We start from the raw sequence: 16,882 nt of genomic DNA, 5'->3' as shown, positions 1-16,882 counted from the left end.
TGTCTGAAAATGTGGAACTGGGGTCATAAAAAAAAAGGAACAACAGAGATATGAGAACACACAAAAATCTACATAAAACAGAAAATTGGATTTCATTTGATATCTAAAATGGTAAACAAAAAAAAAACCCAAACAACTTTAATAAGATGGGTAATATTGAAGGGTAATAAAATTAAAAATGCTACAGAACCAAGCCAGAAGCTGCTTAAAACCTGATTGTGCAAATAAAGTCAAATAAGTTTCTGTGAAAGCCTGGCTAAAAAGTGCAGTTTTAGGTCTACATGTAAAAAAATGAAAAGCCATTCAGAATGATGAACATTGTTGCTCAATCAAATAAATAACACCAAATGACAAAGTTAGTCATCATGGACCTTAGTTTGTATCAGTCTCTCACTAGATCTTAGACTTTTAATCTGAAGCAGGTTCAACTTATCCTGTTTTTTTTTTTTTTTTTTTTACTTTTTCTTCTGGCTCAGATAAACCCCTCAGTGGTCCTGTAGAGCAGGTTTTCAGCTTAGTAAGTCGGGGAAATCCACTGGATCCATCATTACTAAATCACTGCAGGTGTCACCGCCTGTTGGTGACGAGACAAGGCTGCAACTTTAATATTTAGCAACTTTACAGACAAACCAGTATCAGCCAAAATCAGATTTGCCAAGTCAGGCTTCTTAGAGGTCGAATAGAAAACTAATTCTTTGATGTCCAACAGTAAACGCCAACAAAGAGAATAACTTGCAAAATATATCCACCATAAGAAAGAGTAAACTGTAGAAAACCTTTTCACTTTAATAGTAGACAACATCCAACTGTCTGTGTGGATCTGCATTTTTAAGACAGATGGGTCGTCCACCTCCAGGTGTCTAGAATAGAACTTGCATACAGATTTTCAGTCACTTGTGTAAAAAAAAACAAAACAAAAAAAAAACTGGAACATCTGCATTCTCCAGGCCTGAGGTATCCCTGCCAGCGAAAACGCACCACTTGGGGAGGGGAACATCAAAGTCGAGTTAACTTTTTAAATCTAAAATAATTTCTTTCCAGACCCCACACACGAGCTGAAGCTTCACGTTGCCACATAGCGCATCATAATCAAAGAAATCTTCTCAAAGGTTTCCTTATGAAGTACCAAAACTGGTGGGTTATTAAAATATCAGCAGTGAGCTGGAGGGACTGCCACATGGCCGTAGTTGACTGCCACATGGCGGGGTAGCGCTATTTTCTCTGGGTCTCAAACATCTGGGCATGCAGCTCTCCGCCATCAGCCTTGCTTTTCTTTCCGAGGTTCTTTTTTTTCCCCCCTCTGGAAGGGGAACCGCAGAATCTAAACGTCTGTGTTCCTGCACGCCTTTTTGAGCACATGTTGTGTCTCGGCGCTCACTGTGACCGGGTGTGTGTGTGTGTGTGTGTGTGTGTGTGTGTTATGGTTGGTGTAGGCGAGTCGGCGTGCAAGGCGCACCGAAACAAGGAGGGCAATGTGACTGTGGCCGAAGGGCTGCTGAACTGTGCGTGACATCATTTCCTGTGCAGCCACTTTGTGGCAGCGGCTGGGCTCCACTTCCTCCCACTGCTCTCTACTCAATGAAGCCTTTTTTTTTTTTTTCTAACACTTGAACACGATGACTCAAACATGGCTTAGAGTCCACAGTGTCTGTGGCTGCTCATGATCTGCACTCATTAGTGAATGTTGATGTCCATATTAGAGGAAACAGTATTTACAAGTTGTGTGGGGAAAGTTCTACTTTGTTCAGAACCATTTTGGTAGTGTTGTACCTTTCTTAACCTGGAATGGCACCACAAGGCGCTCTACCAAACTCTCCTCTTTTCATCTCATTCCCTCCCACACGTTTCCAGCTGCCAGATGGCCGTGTGATCAAGGTGGGAGGAGAGCGCTTTGAGGCCCCCGAGGCTCTGTTCCAACCCCACCTCATCAACGTGGAGGGCGTCGGAGTGGCCGAACTCCTCTTCAACACCATTCAGGCCGCTGACATAGACACCAGGTGAGACCCAAGAGTCCAATACGCCATAGTAACCTAGATCTCTTGATCTTTGTTTGAAATATAAAAAAAACCCAAAAAAAAAAAAACCTGTCAGGTAAAGTCATCACTGGTTTTCTTTTAAACCAGTGATGTGGTCACTGAGAGGATATCAATTTGTGTTTTGAAGTGAATCTCGATTGTTTTAAGACTTTAAGGCTATACGCTCCCGAGGACGATGGGTTCTCAAGTCTCATTCACTGTCGTCCATCTTCCCTCCGGTCAGGCCCGAGTTCTACAAACACATCGTGTTGTCGGGAGGATCCACCATGTACCCAGGGCTGCCGTCCCGTCTGGAGAGGGAACTGAAGCAGCTGTACTTGGAGCGCGTGCTCAAGGGAGACGTGGACAAACTTTCGGTGAGAGACCAACGCTCACATCTTTCCCCTAAACTGACTGTGACCTAAAACTGTCTGGATTTGGCTAACAAGAAAGAGTAGAAACCACTGTAATGATTTTAGATCAGTTGAGTTGCAAACACTTAACTTTTTAAAGGAAATGTAACTTTTAGGTTCAGCTTTTATTCTCTGAAATTAAACATCCAGAGATCAGATTAGTGTTACTCTGTCTTAAAACAAGTGGGAAAAGTTTTAGGTGTTTATGTTAACCACTTAAAAAAAAAAAACTCAGACTATTTTATCTCCTTGAAGTTTGCAAAACAGATTAATAAGAGTTTGTATTTTTGATGCAATGTACGTAACCAACCACCAGGTGGTGCCAAAAGTGTAAAAGACTTTCATCTTTGTACCCATAGGAATCATCTTTGTGATTCCTGAGTTTCACTTTACTGTCCTAATCTGGTCCTATATTTTACATTAAACTTCAGCTGTAAATGGCAGCTGTTTGATTTAAATCCTTTAATATGAGCAATGAAATGAAGAAAACCATATTGTCACAGTAAAAAAAACAAAACAAAAAAAACAAAAAAACATCTGCCTTGAATTTTGACAAATTAGAGAACAGAAAGTTTAGTTGGGTCATTAAATGATCTTGAAATAAGGTGAAAGTAACCTTGCATAATCAGTATATCCTCTATTTTTATTTATTTGCTCACTTAGTGGTAAGATTTGTGCTAGAGGGTTTCCTCTGGTATGCCATACACTATTAAAATCTATACTTTTTGTTTCATCTGAGATTTTCTGGAGAAAGTAAGAAATTGTGTGTTTTTTTTTTTTTTGTTTTTTTTTTTTTTTATTATTCCTTATTTAACTATCAGAACAATAAAAATAAATGACAGCTTTTATATTAATTTTTTTTTACTTTTAATACAGCTTCTTACTGAGATCCAAGATCTCATTTACAAAAGAGACAAACAAAAATTACAAACACAACAAAAAAGCAATTAAGATATTTGACTGTTAAATAAGAATAAAATATGAGCTCAAATAATAGTTTTCTAATATTTCTTCTCTTTTTTGTCTTAAAATAAGTATTAAAGTCATTTACCATTTGAGCTAGTGTCAGGAAATCCAAAAATAAAGTTAAAGAAAAAAAAAAAAAAATTTAAATAAATGTTCAGCTAGAAAACTGGAACAAAATCTTAACTAAGTTGAGATAAAAATGTTACATTAACAATTTATGAAGAACAAAGATTGATATAACCTCACTGATCTTTGTACCGAAATTTCCTTCATATTTCAGGAGCTACAGGAAGAATCTGGATGTTTGTCAGAAAATATAGAAAAATCCTGTTTTCCAAAACAAAAGCAAAACCTTATTTTGAGTAGTAAGCTCTAGATTCTGTTAAGTTTTGCAGCTTTGCTTTCCACCCTATTGAGGGGGATCTGGGGTGTTTCTCCAGTGTTTTGGAGACTTTTAATCCTTCATAACCTGACTGACATGATCTCAGTCTGACCTCCAATGTCAGGAAGCTCCTGACACGTTTGACACACTAACTAGGTTTGATGTGCAACAACTCTACAAAGCCTCAGTGTTTCAGATCGTTTCGGTCCGCTCGTTCATGTCACATTAGGCTTTGAAACGTTTCCCAGGAAATGAACCATCGAGCAGGAAGGAAAATATTATGAACACTTTTTATTGTATAAAAACCGACTCCAGAAAGCATCGTTAGCACTGCAGTCTGCAGGATTCAATATTGAAACTGACGTGCTATGTACCAAATAAAATTTACAAGGTAATAACTCATATAAATATTATGCTTGGAGTTTGTGTGTCTCCCTGTAGCCAAAAAAAAAAAAACAAACCCCAAAACTTCTGTGGTTTGCTGCTTCAACGTATGTTTTTATTTTTTGAATATGAAGTGTCACTACTCTTGTGAATTCGATGCATAAACGTTCAGGACAAAGTTCTGATGTTGCAACATTTTTATTTATTTTTTTGTTATGTATAACAAAAAAAATTTTTTTTCTTTTTTTCCTCTATTTTGTGTTATAAAAGCTGCTTTAGTTTAGGTCATTTGTGAAATTTTAAATATGAAAATGGAGATATTTCAAGATACAAAGGTTGCTCCCACCAAACCCGTTTTTTATTTTTTATTTTTTATGTTTTTTTAATGTTTCTGTCTCTTCCATCTAGATGATATCCATCTTTCGATTTATCCAGCTCTCTCTCAATCAGTCTGTTTATATAGCTATTTTTTTACCCCTGCTGTATATTTACAGAAACTTAAAGATAATTCAGAAAACTTGAGTGTGAAAAATATGGAATTTTCGAATGGGAGGGAAAAAGATGTGTAGCAACTCTTGACTACGGTTTCTACTGCTGGGTTTGTCTTTCAACACCTCAGTTTAGGAACGGGATTGCGAGAAGATAAACTTAGAGGGACTTCAAGGTCGTACTATAAAAACGTTGAGGCTGGAAACGCAAACTAGCTCAATTTTAATCACGGTAGCGTCTCATTTCGGGGGCACAAATCCTGATCCCAGGAACAAAAACGTATCTCCATCCACGACAGAGGCCGGTCGGGTCTTTGATCCCGACCCCCCTCGCCCCGCGGATCAGAGAAACCACCAGGGCCTTCGCTGGAGAACGCGCTGTTGTGTTGTAAACTTATTATAACTCCCTCTGCGTTCCCCTTGTCGTGCAGAAATTTAAGATCCGGATTGAGGATCCTCCCAGGCGAAAGCACATGGTGTTCCTGGGTGGAGCGGTGCTGGCCGACATCATGAAGGACAAGGACAACTTCTGGCTGACCCGGGAGGAGTACCAGGAGAAAGGAGTCCGCGTGCTGGAAAAACTCGGAGTCACCGTCAGATAAAGCACCGGGACGGACAGAACAGCCGCACACCTGAAAACACAGATTCACAAACACATTTCCTCCATTCGCCCATATAGCAGAGTTTATATCTATTTATCGCTCTCTCTCTTTTTTTTTTTGCCCTTTTTCCTAGAAGTGTTGGCTGCTCTTGAATTTTCCTCAAACATCTGAAAGTATCAAGAGTTTACCTCTCTCTCTTCCCACTCCTCTCCTCTTCTCCTCTCTCCTCCTTCCTCTTTTCCTTCCTCCTCTCCTGTTCGAGGATTGGCTCAAAACTTGTCTGGGAATCCTCCCACAACCCCGCGAAGCAACTTCCTGCTCTGCGATTTGAAATGTTTTATATTTACAGGTTTTCTGTTTTGTTTTTTGTTTTTTTTTCATGGTGGAGATGCTCACCTGATAGGTGGGTCGTCCCACCAGCTTCAGGCCTTTTAGGAGGATTAAAACGATGCAAAGTCTCAAATTCATAACGTCGCATTCACAGCCCATCACAAACAGCCACGGCCGCTTTCAGCATCTGTTATAGGCGAGCACAAACTTATCACATTTTCTTTTTTTCTTTTTTTTATATATATAGATAGATATATATATCTATCTATATATATATAAATGATATGACATGTTTTCTGGGTGATGGGTTATGGCTCTGCTCTTCTTCTGTGGCTGGATTCTTAAGTTCTACATTAATGTTTTTTTCATGATTTTCCTCCTGGTGTTGTGCATTGAGCCATTGGAAATGGAATGCACACAGCGACACACATTCTTGCGCTTTTTTCTTTGATTTTTTTTAATTTTTTTTTTTATATATATATATATATAAAAGAAATTAATGGTTGATTCATAAAGGGACGGAAACAGTAAAAGCCTCTAAGCTTGACGGAGAGTTTTGTGACGGTACGTTTGGGGTTAGTTTGTTGTGGGAGGGGAAACGCGGTTAATAAGAAGCGAGTATTTGTTCATTTCTACCTTCTCTTTAGATGTAAATTTCGAGTGGATATATGAGTGGTCACTGCCGCGTCGCACCGTTTGGTCTCTCGGGTCCAAACGGTCATTAAAGTTGGAAAATACCCCAATATCCTAGAAAAAGAAAACGTATTTAAGTTCTCCAGGCTCTAGGGGTTTGACGTGTTACTGGAGCCACTTCTATTTCGGGTATGAAAAACGTGTACCTTTATCATTATTATTTTTTTTCTTCCCCTCTTTTCATGAACGTCTTATCCAGTGCCAAGTGCAGTTATTGTTAACTGGATCTCATGTTTTAATGTCTTTCTTTTTTGTCCGTTTTTTTTCTTTTTTTTTTTTTTCTTGTTTTTATTTTCCTGTCGTTCATAGCATAACTGCCTAACGCTGATTTAAATAAAAGTGATTTATAATGACGGCTGTGTGGGTCTCTTCACAATTTCTATGCCTGTTTAAAGGTGCAGAATTTTTCCCCCCTCAAAGATTTTAACTTCTTAAATTATTGGATGCCAGACGGGTTGCTTGGACGGATTCATCACACTCGCTCACAGATGGGAGAGAGAGAGACGGAGGCTCATCCACGGAGGACTGGGATGTGTGTGCAGCGACCAGAAGGAGGAAGAGGAAATGGAACAGTGGCGGAGGCAGTGGCGCCATCAGAGGAAGAGACTCTTTCCGTGCCTGAAATAAAGATCTCACCCCAGACTCTTCCGGCCTGGTTCTGTTTTAATCCCCCGACACGCAGCACTTCCCTCCCGACCTTGAACTGGTACCGACACGTCTGAGCGCCAGGCGAGACGTCGCCTAAATGCATTCAAAACGGGTTCTGTACGAGACCTGCTGTCGGGTCAAACTCGGCTCGATGAAACCGTTCAGTGGTCATTTACAAGTAGCAACTGATATAATCAAGTTGTTTAAAAACAAAAAGGCAAATGTCACTTGGTTGATAAGTTCTAATTTTAAAATGGCGTTACTGATTGTGGTTGACTCCTTTAGCGTTCTGTGGTTATTTTCTGGTGACTTTGTTTTTAGCCTGGTTATAAATCAGTCCCTGGTTCTACGCTTTTCTTTTTATTCTTTAAATGTTCTCTCTTGCCCAGTTGCTAACGTCTGGCCATGTAAAGCGCCAATTTGACGGTATGAAGCTCGCTGGAAATCGCTTGAGCTGTAAACCACCAGCCTCCACTGCTCCACTACTTTAAAACTAGGGTGACATGCTCCATGTTCCTGATTTTAGTGAGAACGTGAGCAGCAGTGTTCTGGGTCAGGTGTAGCTGTTTGATTTGTTTTCTTTCTTTAGTTTAGGCAGACATTTGAAGACACTGTTGCAGTAATCAATACGACTAAAGATAAACATGAGGAGTTTCACTAGATCTTCCTGCGACATTAGTCCTCTACTCTTGGAAATGCTCCTTGGTAGAAGGCCGACTTTGTAACTGTCTTTATGTGACTCTGAATGTTCAGACACTAGCAGCTTTGCTAGTTGTAGTTTTTAAATAGTATTACCTCAATATGAGAGGTTGGCGGCATTCCTTCAGTTTCCACACAATGACTCTACTATCAACCTGAAAGACCTCCAATCATCTTGTTTGTGTGAAGGGAAATGTTGCATCTTTCTTTCAGGCAGCTGGCCTGCAGTGGACAGCAGCAGGTGCACTGCAGGTGAGCTAGACAAGAGGAAGAAAATAAAACTTTCTCTGGAACCTAATTGGAAGGATTTTAAACAGGAGTGAAAATCAAAACTACGTGGAATATTAGTGGGTTTGAAGTACAAAGTCCTGAATGTATCATAAAAGGACTCGATTGCAATATGAAGCTTACCGAGGAAACAAATGGGGGGGAATAAACTTTTTTTTTCAATGACAAGGAAGTACTCAAAGATCAACAGAATAAAAAGTGTATTTCCCTTTTATGCACTGGAATACTTGCAGGTCTGCAATCTGGATTTGACCTGTGTTAAATGCCGACATTACTGATGAGGCTTTTGTTTCAAGACTCGTAAAAACTGTCGATGCCAAAGTATGTCTTCACCAGCCAAACATCCGCTTTTGTGTTTTTGTGTTTGTTTGTTTTGTTTGTTTGTTTGTTCATGTTTTCAAGGACAAATTGGAGTCGAGTATGTTTACTCTTCGCTTTTAGAGTTGCATTTGCTCAAACTCCAATGAGCCAGACTTGATAGAGTAACAATAGGCCAGAATGTTGCAGCTCTCTTCAAGCCGTGCTAAACCCAAATACCCCAGGCTTAAGAAAAAAAAAGAAAGAGAAGGAGAAAAAAAATCAAAAAAATCCAACTCCTTCCCTATCTTTGGAGTCGACTCCACGGTCGCCTCGTTTCTGTAAACTGTGGTGGGAAGTGAACGCCGGTGCTCGGTGCACCCGGAGAGGGGCCATGTTGACCCCATTACACAGGCAGATATCTTAAATGTTTGCACATGTGGACTGTGATGCTGTTTGCAGCCGTTGAGCTGCTTAGCAGGCCCCCAAAAGCCCTGAGGGACCCTCTCTTTCTCTTCTCTTTGCTCTCCCTCCCCCTTCCTTCTTTCTTCCTCTTTTGCTCTCTCTTTCCCCCTCTCTCTCTCTCTCTCTTTCTCTCTCTCTCTCCTGGGCTCCATCATTATCGCCCACATGCTTTTCCGGAGACATCCTGAGTGAAACAGCTCGACGGCTTCGATGGCTATCACATGTTCCTGCTGAGGAGGGAGGCAGCTGTGAAACGTACATCTTGAGACGTACGTTTGCGCCAAGTTTTTCTTTAACGTCGTTTTAGTTGGTCTCTTTTTTTTTTTTTTTTTCTCGAATTTGCCCAAACTTGAACTACGTTTAATTTGAATCTCTGATCAGTACTGCTAGATCTGCGTTTACCACCGTGCGCTGGCATCCACGTCTCAAAGGATGGCGTGAATTTTAGTTCCATGTTTGGTTCTGAAATCAACTGAGGAAATGAAACTTGCTGCAACAGCTGCAGACTGACATTTATCTGCTAAACCGGGAGTCTTTGAAACCCTTTAAAGTTTTTCTAAGTGGAAGATTAGGAAAATTATTTGTTAATAATTTTTGACTCCTATGATCGGTTCCTTTGCCCGTCTCTTTGTCCCCTTCCTGTTGGATTACTATCAAATAAAGCCCGCTAGTGCCAAAAAAAAAAAAAAATCAGCTTTGGCATCATAAGATCCAGACTATATTCGACCAGCACTTCACAGGCCTGTCCAAATCTTCTACAGCAAACTTTCTCCAGCAGTGTGAGCAGAAACTGCTGCTGTTGAGTGACTTACTTATCGTTCAGCTTATTTCCAGGCCTTGCTGTAGCTCGCAGAGTGCTCCACAGTTCTTGGGACAACTGTTTAGATTCATCTTTAGACCCTTTTCTTTTCAGAATATGATGAGGGAGACCTGATTGGTTTATGATGAAATAGTGGCTCTTTTCACTTTGGAAATATGACTCCAGCACCACTCACTGGACCATTCTAAAAGTTTAGAAATGTCACTGTAAATGTTGACTTATATTTGCGTTTTTGAAAGGTCGTGTCGCGCCAAGACAGCGATACAGCGTTTAAAGTTTGACGCACACGTTGGAGGGGTATTCTCATAAAAAGAGCCTTCATGGAGGGATTATATACATGCCTGTGCAAGAGCACCTTTCAAATCATCCAATCTCATTTTCAAGAGTGACCTGGCAAGGTTGCAGCAGTGTTTACAGCTTCTAAATGCTGACAGACTTCAGCTGCTTTCTTGGCTTTCTACACCTTTTGCACATCATTTTCTTCATCTGTTCGGTATATAAAGCCTTTACATACTTACCCAGAACAGAGAAACTTGAGCTTTAGAGTTGTTCTGGCCAGGGCACTTTACACTTCAGAACCCAGTGGTAGAAATCTTAGGGAATTCTCACTGGTTCCTGCTTTTGCAGCAGTAATAGCTGTTGGATACCAGGCAACAAAGAAGTTTTGCCCAGATGTTCTTGCAGCCCCCAGAGAGAGAATAAATTCTTTTGTTCTTGCAGAGTATGTGTAAAGTTTTTGGGTTTTTTTCCCCCATTACTTCATTTGTGGACTAATTTGCTTTGATTGCCTTGTACATGTGGACTGGTTGGGTCATTGCCGACATCTTGGGGTGAATATTATGTAAACAGCCCTGTTAGAAATTTTCTAGCCGAGAAAAAAAGTTGCTGTTGATATGCTTATCTTACTCACTATATCACTGCGCGGCGAATCTCCAGTCGAAACCACACATTTACATGCAGCTTATAAAAAGACATGACCTCTCTCTCACCGACATTAAATCAGATGAAACTTTTCCTGCTTGATGTTGTTTAGGATTACGACTGAGGTCAAGGGGTCGGGCTCCTTCCTCGAGCTTCTCACAATGGCTTCCTTTCATTTTTCCTCTACAGAACTCTTGTAACTCATCAGGTTCTCCAGTTTGCCGTTAGACTGAGGTCAAGGCGTTGGGATGGCCACTCTGCGTCGTCGTCTTTGTCCTAAAGCCACTTTGGAACTAATTTGGTGGTCTGCTCAGGATCTTTGTATATTTGGAAGACCCTTTTGTACTTTAACTTCCTGTCTGCTGCCTGAAGATGTTGCTTCAATATTTCCATATCTGTTTTGTGAAGTGCACCGTTCCCCGCAGACGCAAATCACCCCCACAATATGATGCTTCAGCAACCTCAGGCTTGCAGACACCCCTTTTGCCTCCAAATGGAACAATTGGCATTATGGCCAAAAACTTTCAATTTACAGTCATCAGACCTGCCGGACATGTCTCTAGAAATTAGGGTCTCTGAATGAATTGGCCAATTCCTACCTGGCTTTTTCTGATACTTTCGGAGTGATTGCTTCCTCCAGACTGCATGGCCTTTCAGCCCAAGTCAGCGTATAAATGGTTTCACTGCTGATAACTCCAATATCTTATAACTTTATAAGATATTTTGCTTTTGAGGACATTGATTCACACAAAAAACAGTCACCTTTGAGATTTGGAACCATCTGGCAGCTTTGGCGGACTTTCCCATGTCGTCTCACAACATGCTCCTTCAGGCATTTGGAAATAGCTTTCTGTGATTGTCAGACTCTTTGCTTGTTATGCCACTAAGCTCGTCGGGGTTGCAGTTGCAGCAGGTGACACTGAAGAGCAAGTTTGAGAAACACCAGAGAAACTACCAATCATGTCCAAGTCCTGGGATTTGAAGACAGGAACAATTTCTAAAGCTAAAAAAAGCCTGCAGGTTGGACACTTTAAATCTGAGATGCGTGGAATAAGCCAGAAACGTTTCATGGGGGGCCGTGGGAGTTTCCTCTGTGTTCTCTCGTTTTATTAAAGGCAGAAGGTAAGACACACATTTCAATTAGATTTTCTCACAGACCCTGGCCACTCTTTAGTTTCTACAAAGTACTTCCTTGTCCTTCTCAAAAGCAAGAGCTACATCCATCGTACATGTTATAAACAGTTACTTAAAAAAAACAAATATAGAAATAAAAATGTACAACATACACGTGATATATATAATTTTTGCTCTTACTTTGTTTTGTTGTTTTTACAGAGGTAAAAATGCTAAGTGTAAAAAAAAAAGGAAAGAAAAAAGATCCAATTTAGTACAACGTTTTGTTTTTGGTTGTTTTTTTTTTTTAACCAATTCTTTTTGTTGTTTTCGATTTAAATACACAAGGTAAGGTGGATGAGTTCAGGCACTTTGTTAATGGCTCTGACATGTGAGATGAATGTAAAAAAACCCCCCAAAAAACAGAAGAAAACAACACAGACACTTTCTGGATGGATTGGCCCAGTCCCTGATGCACCGTCGTTAATGGATCCAAAATTAGTAGAACAAAGCACAGACTGCAAGCTGATCCCAGTATCTTTGGATCAAGGAAGAGGATGGAGAGGCTGCCATGTAAACACACACACACACACACGCAGGCATTCATACAGTGACACACAAGTGGGTACAGGGGACAGGATGTGTCGAACAGACACAACCAGGGGGGGAAAGAGGACATCCTTAAACACTCTTCAGCTACAGTAAAAGGACATTTCCTTAGCAAAACAATGAGGGCTGAACGCTTGTTTTTAGAATCGCAGACGTCTTTTTTACACTCTGTGCTCTCCGAGGGATTCCTACCGACATCCTGCCTCGTTTCATCTTTAAACGGCTTATTGTGTTCGCCGTCACGTTCCAGACGCTGCCATCACAGAGGCCAAGGGCTAAAGAGACAGTAAAACAGCAGGTGGGACAACGTTCCCACTTTTTTTCCTCTCTTTTTTTTTTTCCTTTCTGCATTTGCTATAAAATTCAAAGCGCTCGCAAAACCCCCACAAGCCCCCCTTTACATAAACTTTAACCATTTCTTGCCCAATCAGTCACAGACGAACCCACACTTCTGTTGCTGAGCCAAATCTGGCGTGAGGGCCGGTGGAGGGCTGAGGGCTGAGGGGACGATTCAGGGCAGAGATTAATAGCACACACTGGTCACATGTGGTTTCAGCAGGTTTGTTTCTCATGTTCACCACAACTTTTAGTGCCTGAGACGGACAGACTGACTTTTGGCAACAAACCAAGTCGCTTTATAATTAAGAGCGAATAAGTTGAATAAATAAAAGGGGGGGAGGGGGGGTGCGTTTCATTCTGAACCACCTGGAAGTCATCTGGCCTTTGCAACAAACGGTATGATCATATAAAATACTCACTTCTTTATTTCTGCTTAGATTTTGGAGGAACAGGTGAATTTTAAAGAGTCTTAAAATATTAGAATGAAATATATTTCTAATAATATAGAAAAGAGATACAATTATATTATATGCCAACTAACCTATCCATGTATTCATATGATCCTTTGGGTCACGAGTAGGAACAGGCTGGTCATGGACGTATACCACGGTTTTTAAAAGACACCATTTCAAAACGGCACGGATGTTCTGCCGTACTTTTTCTAAGGTGTAAACTTTGCTTATTGAGATGCCACAGAAAGTGCCAGAGCGACTAGAAGTGAGCAGCTATCTGAAAGAAGGCTACTACACATTTTGCCTGAGGAGAATGTAACTATCAGGAAATATTCACAGTCACAAAGAACGCAGGCGTTCATCGCTATGTGTATTTCCACTAACGTTGTTCTAAAAACATGCTCTGAGTCGGATATCTGTAAAGCAGCAGACTGCAGGCTAGCTTTCCAAACTAACCATGTAATATGAACTTGTTCTGCTTGTGTAGCTCAAAGAGCAGAAAGGTTTAATATTATCTGCATTAGGCATGTTTGCTTTGAAACTACTGTTAAATGTAGGCACAGTTTATTTTACATTGTGGCTATGTATCAAAACTAAAGTACCAATTATCAACACGGTATGAAATTTAAGCAGAAATATGACTCATTTTTGGTTTTCTCTGCAAAGTAAAAGCCACTTGATTTTTGGGTTAATTTTAGTGATAGTGCTAAGAGTCTTTTTTCCTTTTTTCCTTCCAGGGAGCTTATTATGGACTTTTTTTGTAAGATAGAGTAGAATTCGTCAGGCCTGTGCTGTTCCATGTGTGACCAGTGAGAAAGTTTGGGATTTGATGGTTGAAAAAAAAAAAAAAAAAAAAGGGTGTGGTGATTGTGCGTCGCAGGCAAACTAGAGTCCATAGCTTACATATGTAGTGAGAACTGTTTTTTTTTTTTTTTTTTTTACTTCAAGCTTCTTTGAAATTTCTTGTTACAAAAATAGCTTAAATCACGTCCAGTTGAATAGTTTGATTGTTGCGGACATCTTTACAGAGAGAAGTGACGTTTAGACCGAGACTCCACATTTTAAGGCATATGGGCACAAATAGTTAAACGGTAGGTTTTTATTACTATTTCAGTGTTTGACCAAAAAAATGTAAAAAAAAATCCTGATTTCTGGATGGAGGCTCTTGCTTTGCTGAACCAATCAAGCTGACTGGAACTGTAAGACTCAGTGGGTGATCTGGTTGAGGGAATTTCTAGGCACTGTTTTAAGGTCATGAGAAAGATGAAGGGATGCTAGATTACCGCAGCATTACTTGAGGCAACGTTGAATCAGACTTCTAAAGGTAGGTGATGAGTAAATAAATAGGATTTTTTTAAAAACCATAAATCTTTGGAATATCTATTAAAAAGGATAGATTACATTCACTGAAGAGAGATCCTGTTAAGGTATTGCCGCTAATAATTCCCTTACCTGCATTAGAAAGATGCCACATCGCAGCGAGTTTGTAGAAAGTGCTGAAATGGTCAGAGCAGTAGGCCTTTAACGGCTAGCTAGCTCAGCTTAAGCTGATTTTACAATAACTAACTGCGACTGTTTTATGTTCATGGAGATCAATGCTAAATTAGCAGATGTTAAACGCTTACTTTCACAAGACGTCATTGTTGAGTTGTTGCCATTTTCTCAGTCAAATATTTGTGCTACGATACAAATTTAAGTTGGTGGAAGCTACTAGCTAAAAAAACAAATCTGTTAGACCAAAAGCAGCTTTGCAACTGAATCTCTGTTTCTTCTTTTTTTAAGTGCACCAGGCTTGACTGATTCCAACCTTCCATGGTCTCTTATTGGCTCTGATTTCATCTTTGACAGTGAATTTTGGAAGCTGTGCCAATTCACATTAGCTAGCCATTTTAAAATGTGTAGTGAAATGCATCTAAATTCTTTCACATTTAGGAACCGAAAAGCTGTCCTGAAGAGTCAGTCGAGACTATTTTTAACTTAGTCTACCGTCATGAACGTGCCTGTTGTTCATCTGTGCATATGAACACGTTGTTTCCAACGTTCCATAACACTACAGCTGCGATATGTCAGTCTAATCTTGAGTCCACCGAACGGGGAGTGAACTGTTGAATTTTGTGACGGGCTGTCTTTTTTAGCATTCCTGTGCTTTTCCAGGTCTTGTAAGTTGTTTAGAAATCATTCTGACAGTACAACTTCATTGACATTGTTCGGCGGACGAAAAGTGACAGAAACCTCTCGACGGCGTCTTGCAGAAGTGTAGACGATCGACAGCCGCAACTGTAGTGTCGTAGTTCCACACACATTTTCAGCTTAACTGCCCAAATCAGACGCAACGGGGAGTCCATGTGAGGATTTGTTGACGTTTCTACAAACTCACTGTGATAAGACATCTGTCTGCTCACAAGAAAAGGACCTGTTGCTGATAATACCTTCACAGAACCTTGCTTCAAAAATCCAAACTGTGCCTTCAAGATTTGTACCGCATTTGTTTGAGCGAGGAAAGATGTCCGCAGAGAACTATGAAGAGTATATACATTAGCTTTACTACAAGCTGCAGCACAGAAAACAAAAGGCCTCAACTTACACTCATATAAACACACACACACATACACACGCACACACACATTCCCAAAGAGGTGTAGTGTCTGATTTCTGTTGAACTGAGCGGGCCTGATGTTTGAATAGAAAATAAACAATATGGCCACAGAGACATTGAAGGAAAGAAAAGAAAATACAACAAAGAATTCAAGTTCTTTGAGGCCAAGTCAATGTACAAATATAACAATATAAAGTACCTGCATATGTGATACATGACGTATAGTTTGGCTATAAAAAAGGCCCCCTGAAAAAGACTACTCTCTCTTTAGAAACAGAGCATGAAATGGCCACATGGAGAGCTGAAAGAACTGTCTGCCATAAGGGGGAGCTTATCTTCCCAGGCTGTTCACAAAATGGACCAACTGTTTTTTTTTTTGTTTTGTTTTTCTTATTTGGCTTATTTCAGTGTCTGGAATTTGTAGAGGAACCCAGAAAAACCAAGGCAAGAGAGCAAACAGCCGCGACCACTTCTTCCTCCTCTTTGAGCCTTTTTCCCCATTTCTCTGTGTTTGCGTTGGGTTAAGGTTTTTATTTTTTCCGACGTTTCCTCTGAGAGGATTCCAAGTACGACATCTCAGCTCTGGGCCTTGTGTCGGCCTCCGCAGCAGCCGCATGCCAGCCCCACCCGGTGGCAGGCGTGGAGGGGCGGGTAGAGGCAGAGGCACGGCGCCACTGCGGACAAGCCTAGCAAAGCCAACCAACGGGTGCCAAGTCGGCCTCCGCCGCTACCCTCGCCTCCGTCGCAGGAGCAGGGGTCCGAGTACTCCCCCTCTGGGTCAGACATGCAGTGGTAGAGCATGGTGTCTGCCAGCCACATGCAGCTGACCCGTCGGATGCACACTCGCAGGGGATCTGGGGCGTCCTGGCACCGTCCTCTCCGGTTTTCGGAGAGGTAGAAGGCCTCGCCGCAGTGCTCGCACTGAGCACGCTCCAACCCATTGTCCTTCCGCCCCTTCCTTCCATTGGAGGACGGGGACAAGCTCGTGAAAAATGACCGAGGCTGGCTGGAAACGACCGAAGAGAAGGGCTGGTGGTAGGAGCCGCTGTGACCCTTAGTGGGCAAGGATCCTAGGGCGGGGTCAGAGTCTGAGGGCGACAAGGAAGGTGCCAGCGGGTAGGTATAGTCATGCTTCTGCGCCTCTGTTTTGTCGAAGTGTACATAGGACTCTGTCTCTTCCGGGTGGATGTATCTATCACGCACTATGGCGTGTCGGTAGTCCTCATAGCCCGTGTTCCAGGAGCGATCTGCCTGGCGTCCAAGGTAGCGTTCTGTGCTTCGCTCCCAGCTGCGCTCCCGGGGGTTGATTCGGACAATTTCCTCATCCTCGAAGGTGACGTGTCGAGGGATCCGAGACAATGG

At 41.3% G+C, this 16,882-nt stretch overlaps 2 protein-coding genes across 4 annotated transcripts in view; one reads left to right on the top strand and one right to left on the bottom strand.

The window, feature by feature from the left end:
- The window catches only part of LOC122842732 (actin-related protein 2-B), a 15,415-nt gene extending 8,789 nt beyond the window's left edge, over window positions 1–6,626 (top strand). For all 3 annotated transcript variants that reach the window (XM_044136875.1, XM_044136876.1, XM_044136877.1), the window contains exons 7-9: window positions 1,852–1,997; window positions 2,260–2,392; window positions 5,080–6,626. In XM_044136875.1, coding sequence (XP_043992810.1) covers window positions 1,852–1,997; window positions 2,260–2,392; window positions 5,080–5,250 — 450 coding nt within the window. In that variant the 3' untranslated portion in view covers window positions 5,251–6,626. The remainder of the gene's footprint in view (window positions 1–1,851; window positions 1,998–2,259; window positions 2,393–5,079) is intronic.
- Window positions 5,938–16,882, bottom strand: part of LOC122842731 (sprouty-related, EVH1 domain-containing protein 2-like) — a 41,550-nt gene continuing 30,605 nt past the window's right edge. Inside the window, exon 6 of the mRNA XM_044136874.1 lies at window positions 5,938–16,882. Within this exon, the coding sequence (XP_043992809.1) occupies window positions 16,097–16,882 (786 nt within the window). The 3' untranslated portion in view covers window positions 5,938–16,096.

Source organism: Gambusia affinis, linkage group LG13 (genome assembly GCF_019740435.1).
Source record: "Gambusia affinis linkage group LG13, SWU_Gaff_1.0, whole genome shotgun sequence".
Classification (NCBI taxonomy): domain Eukaryota; kingdom Metazoa; phylum Chordata; class Actinopteri; order Cyprinodontiformes; family Poeciliidae; genus Gambusia; species Gambusia affinis.
Note: the sequence above shows the minus strand (reverse complement) of the source record. Positions and strands in the feature narration are given on the sequence as shown.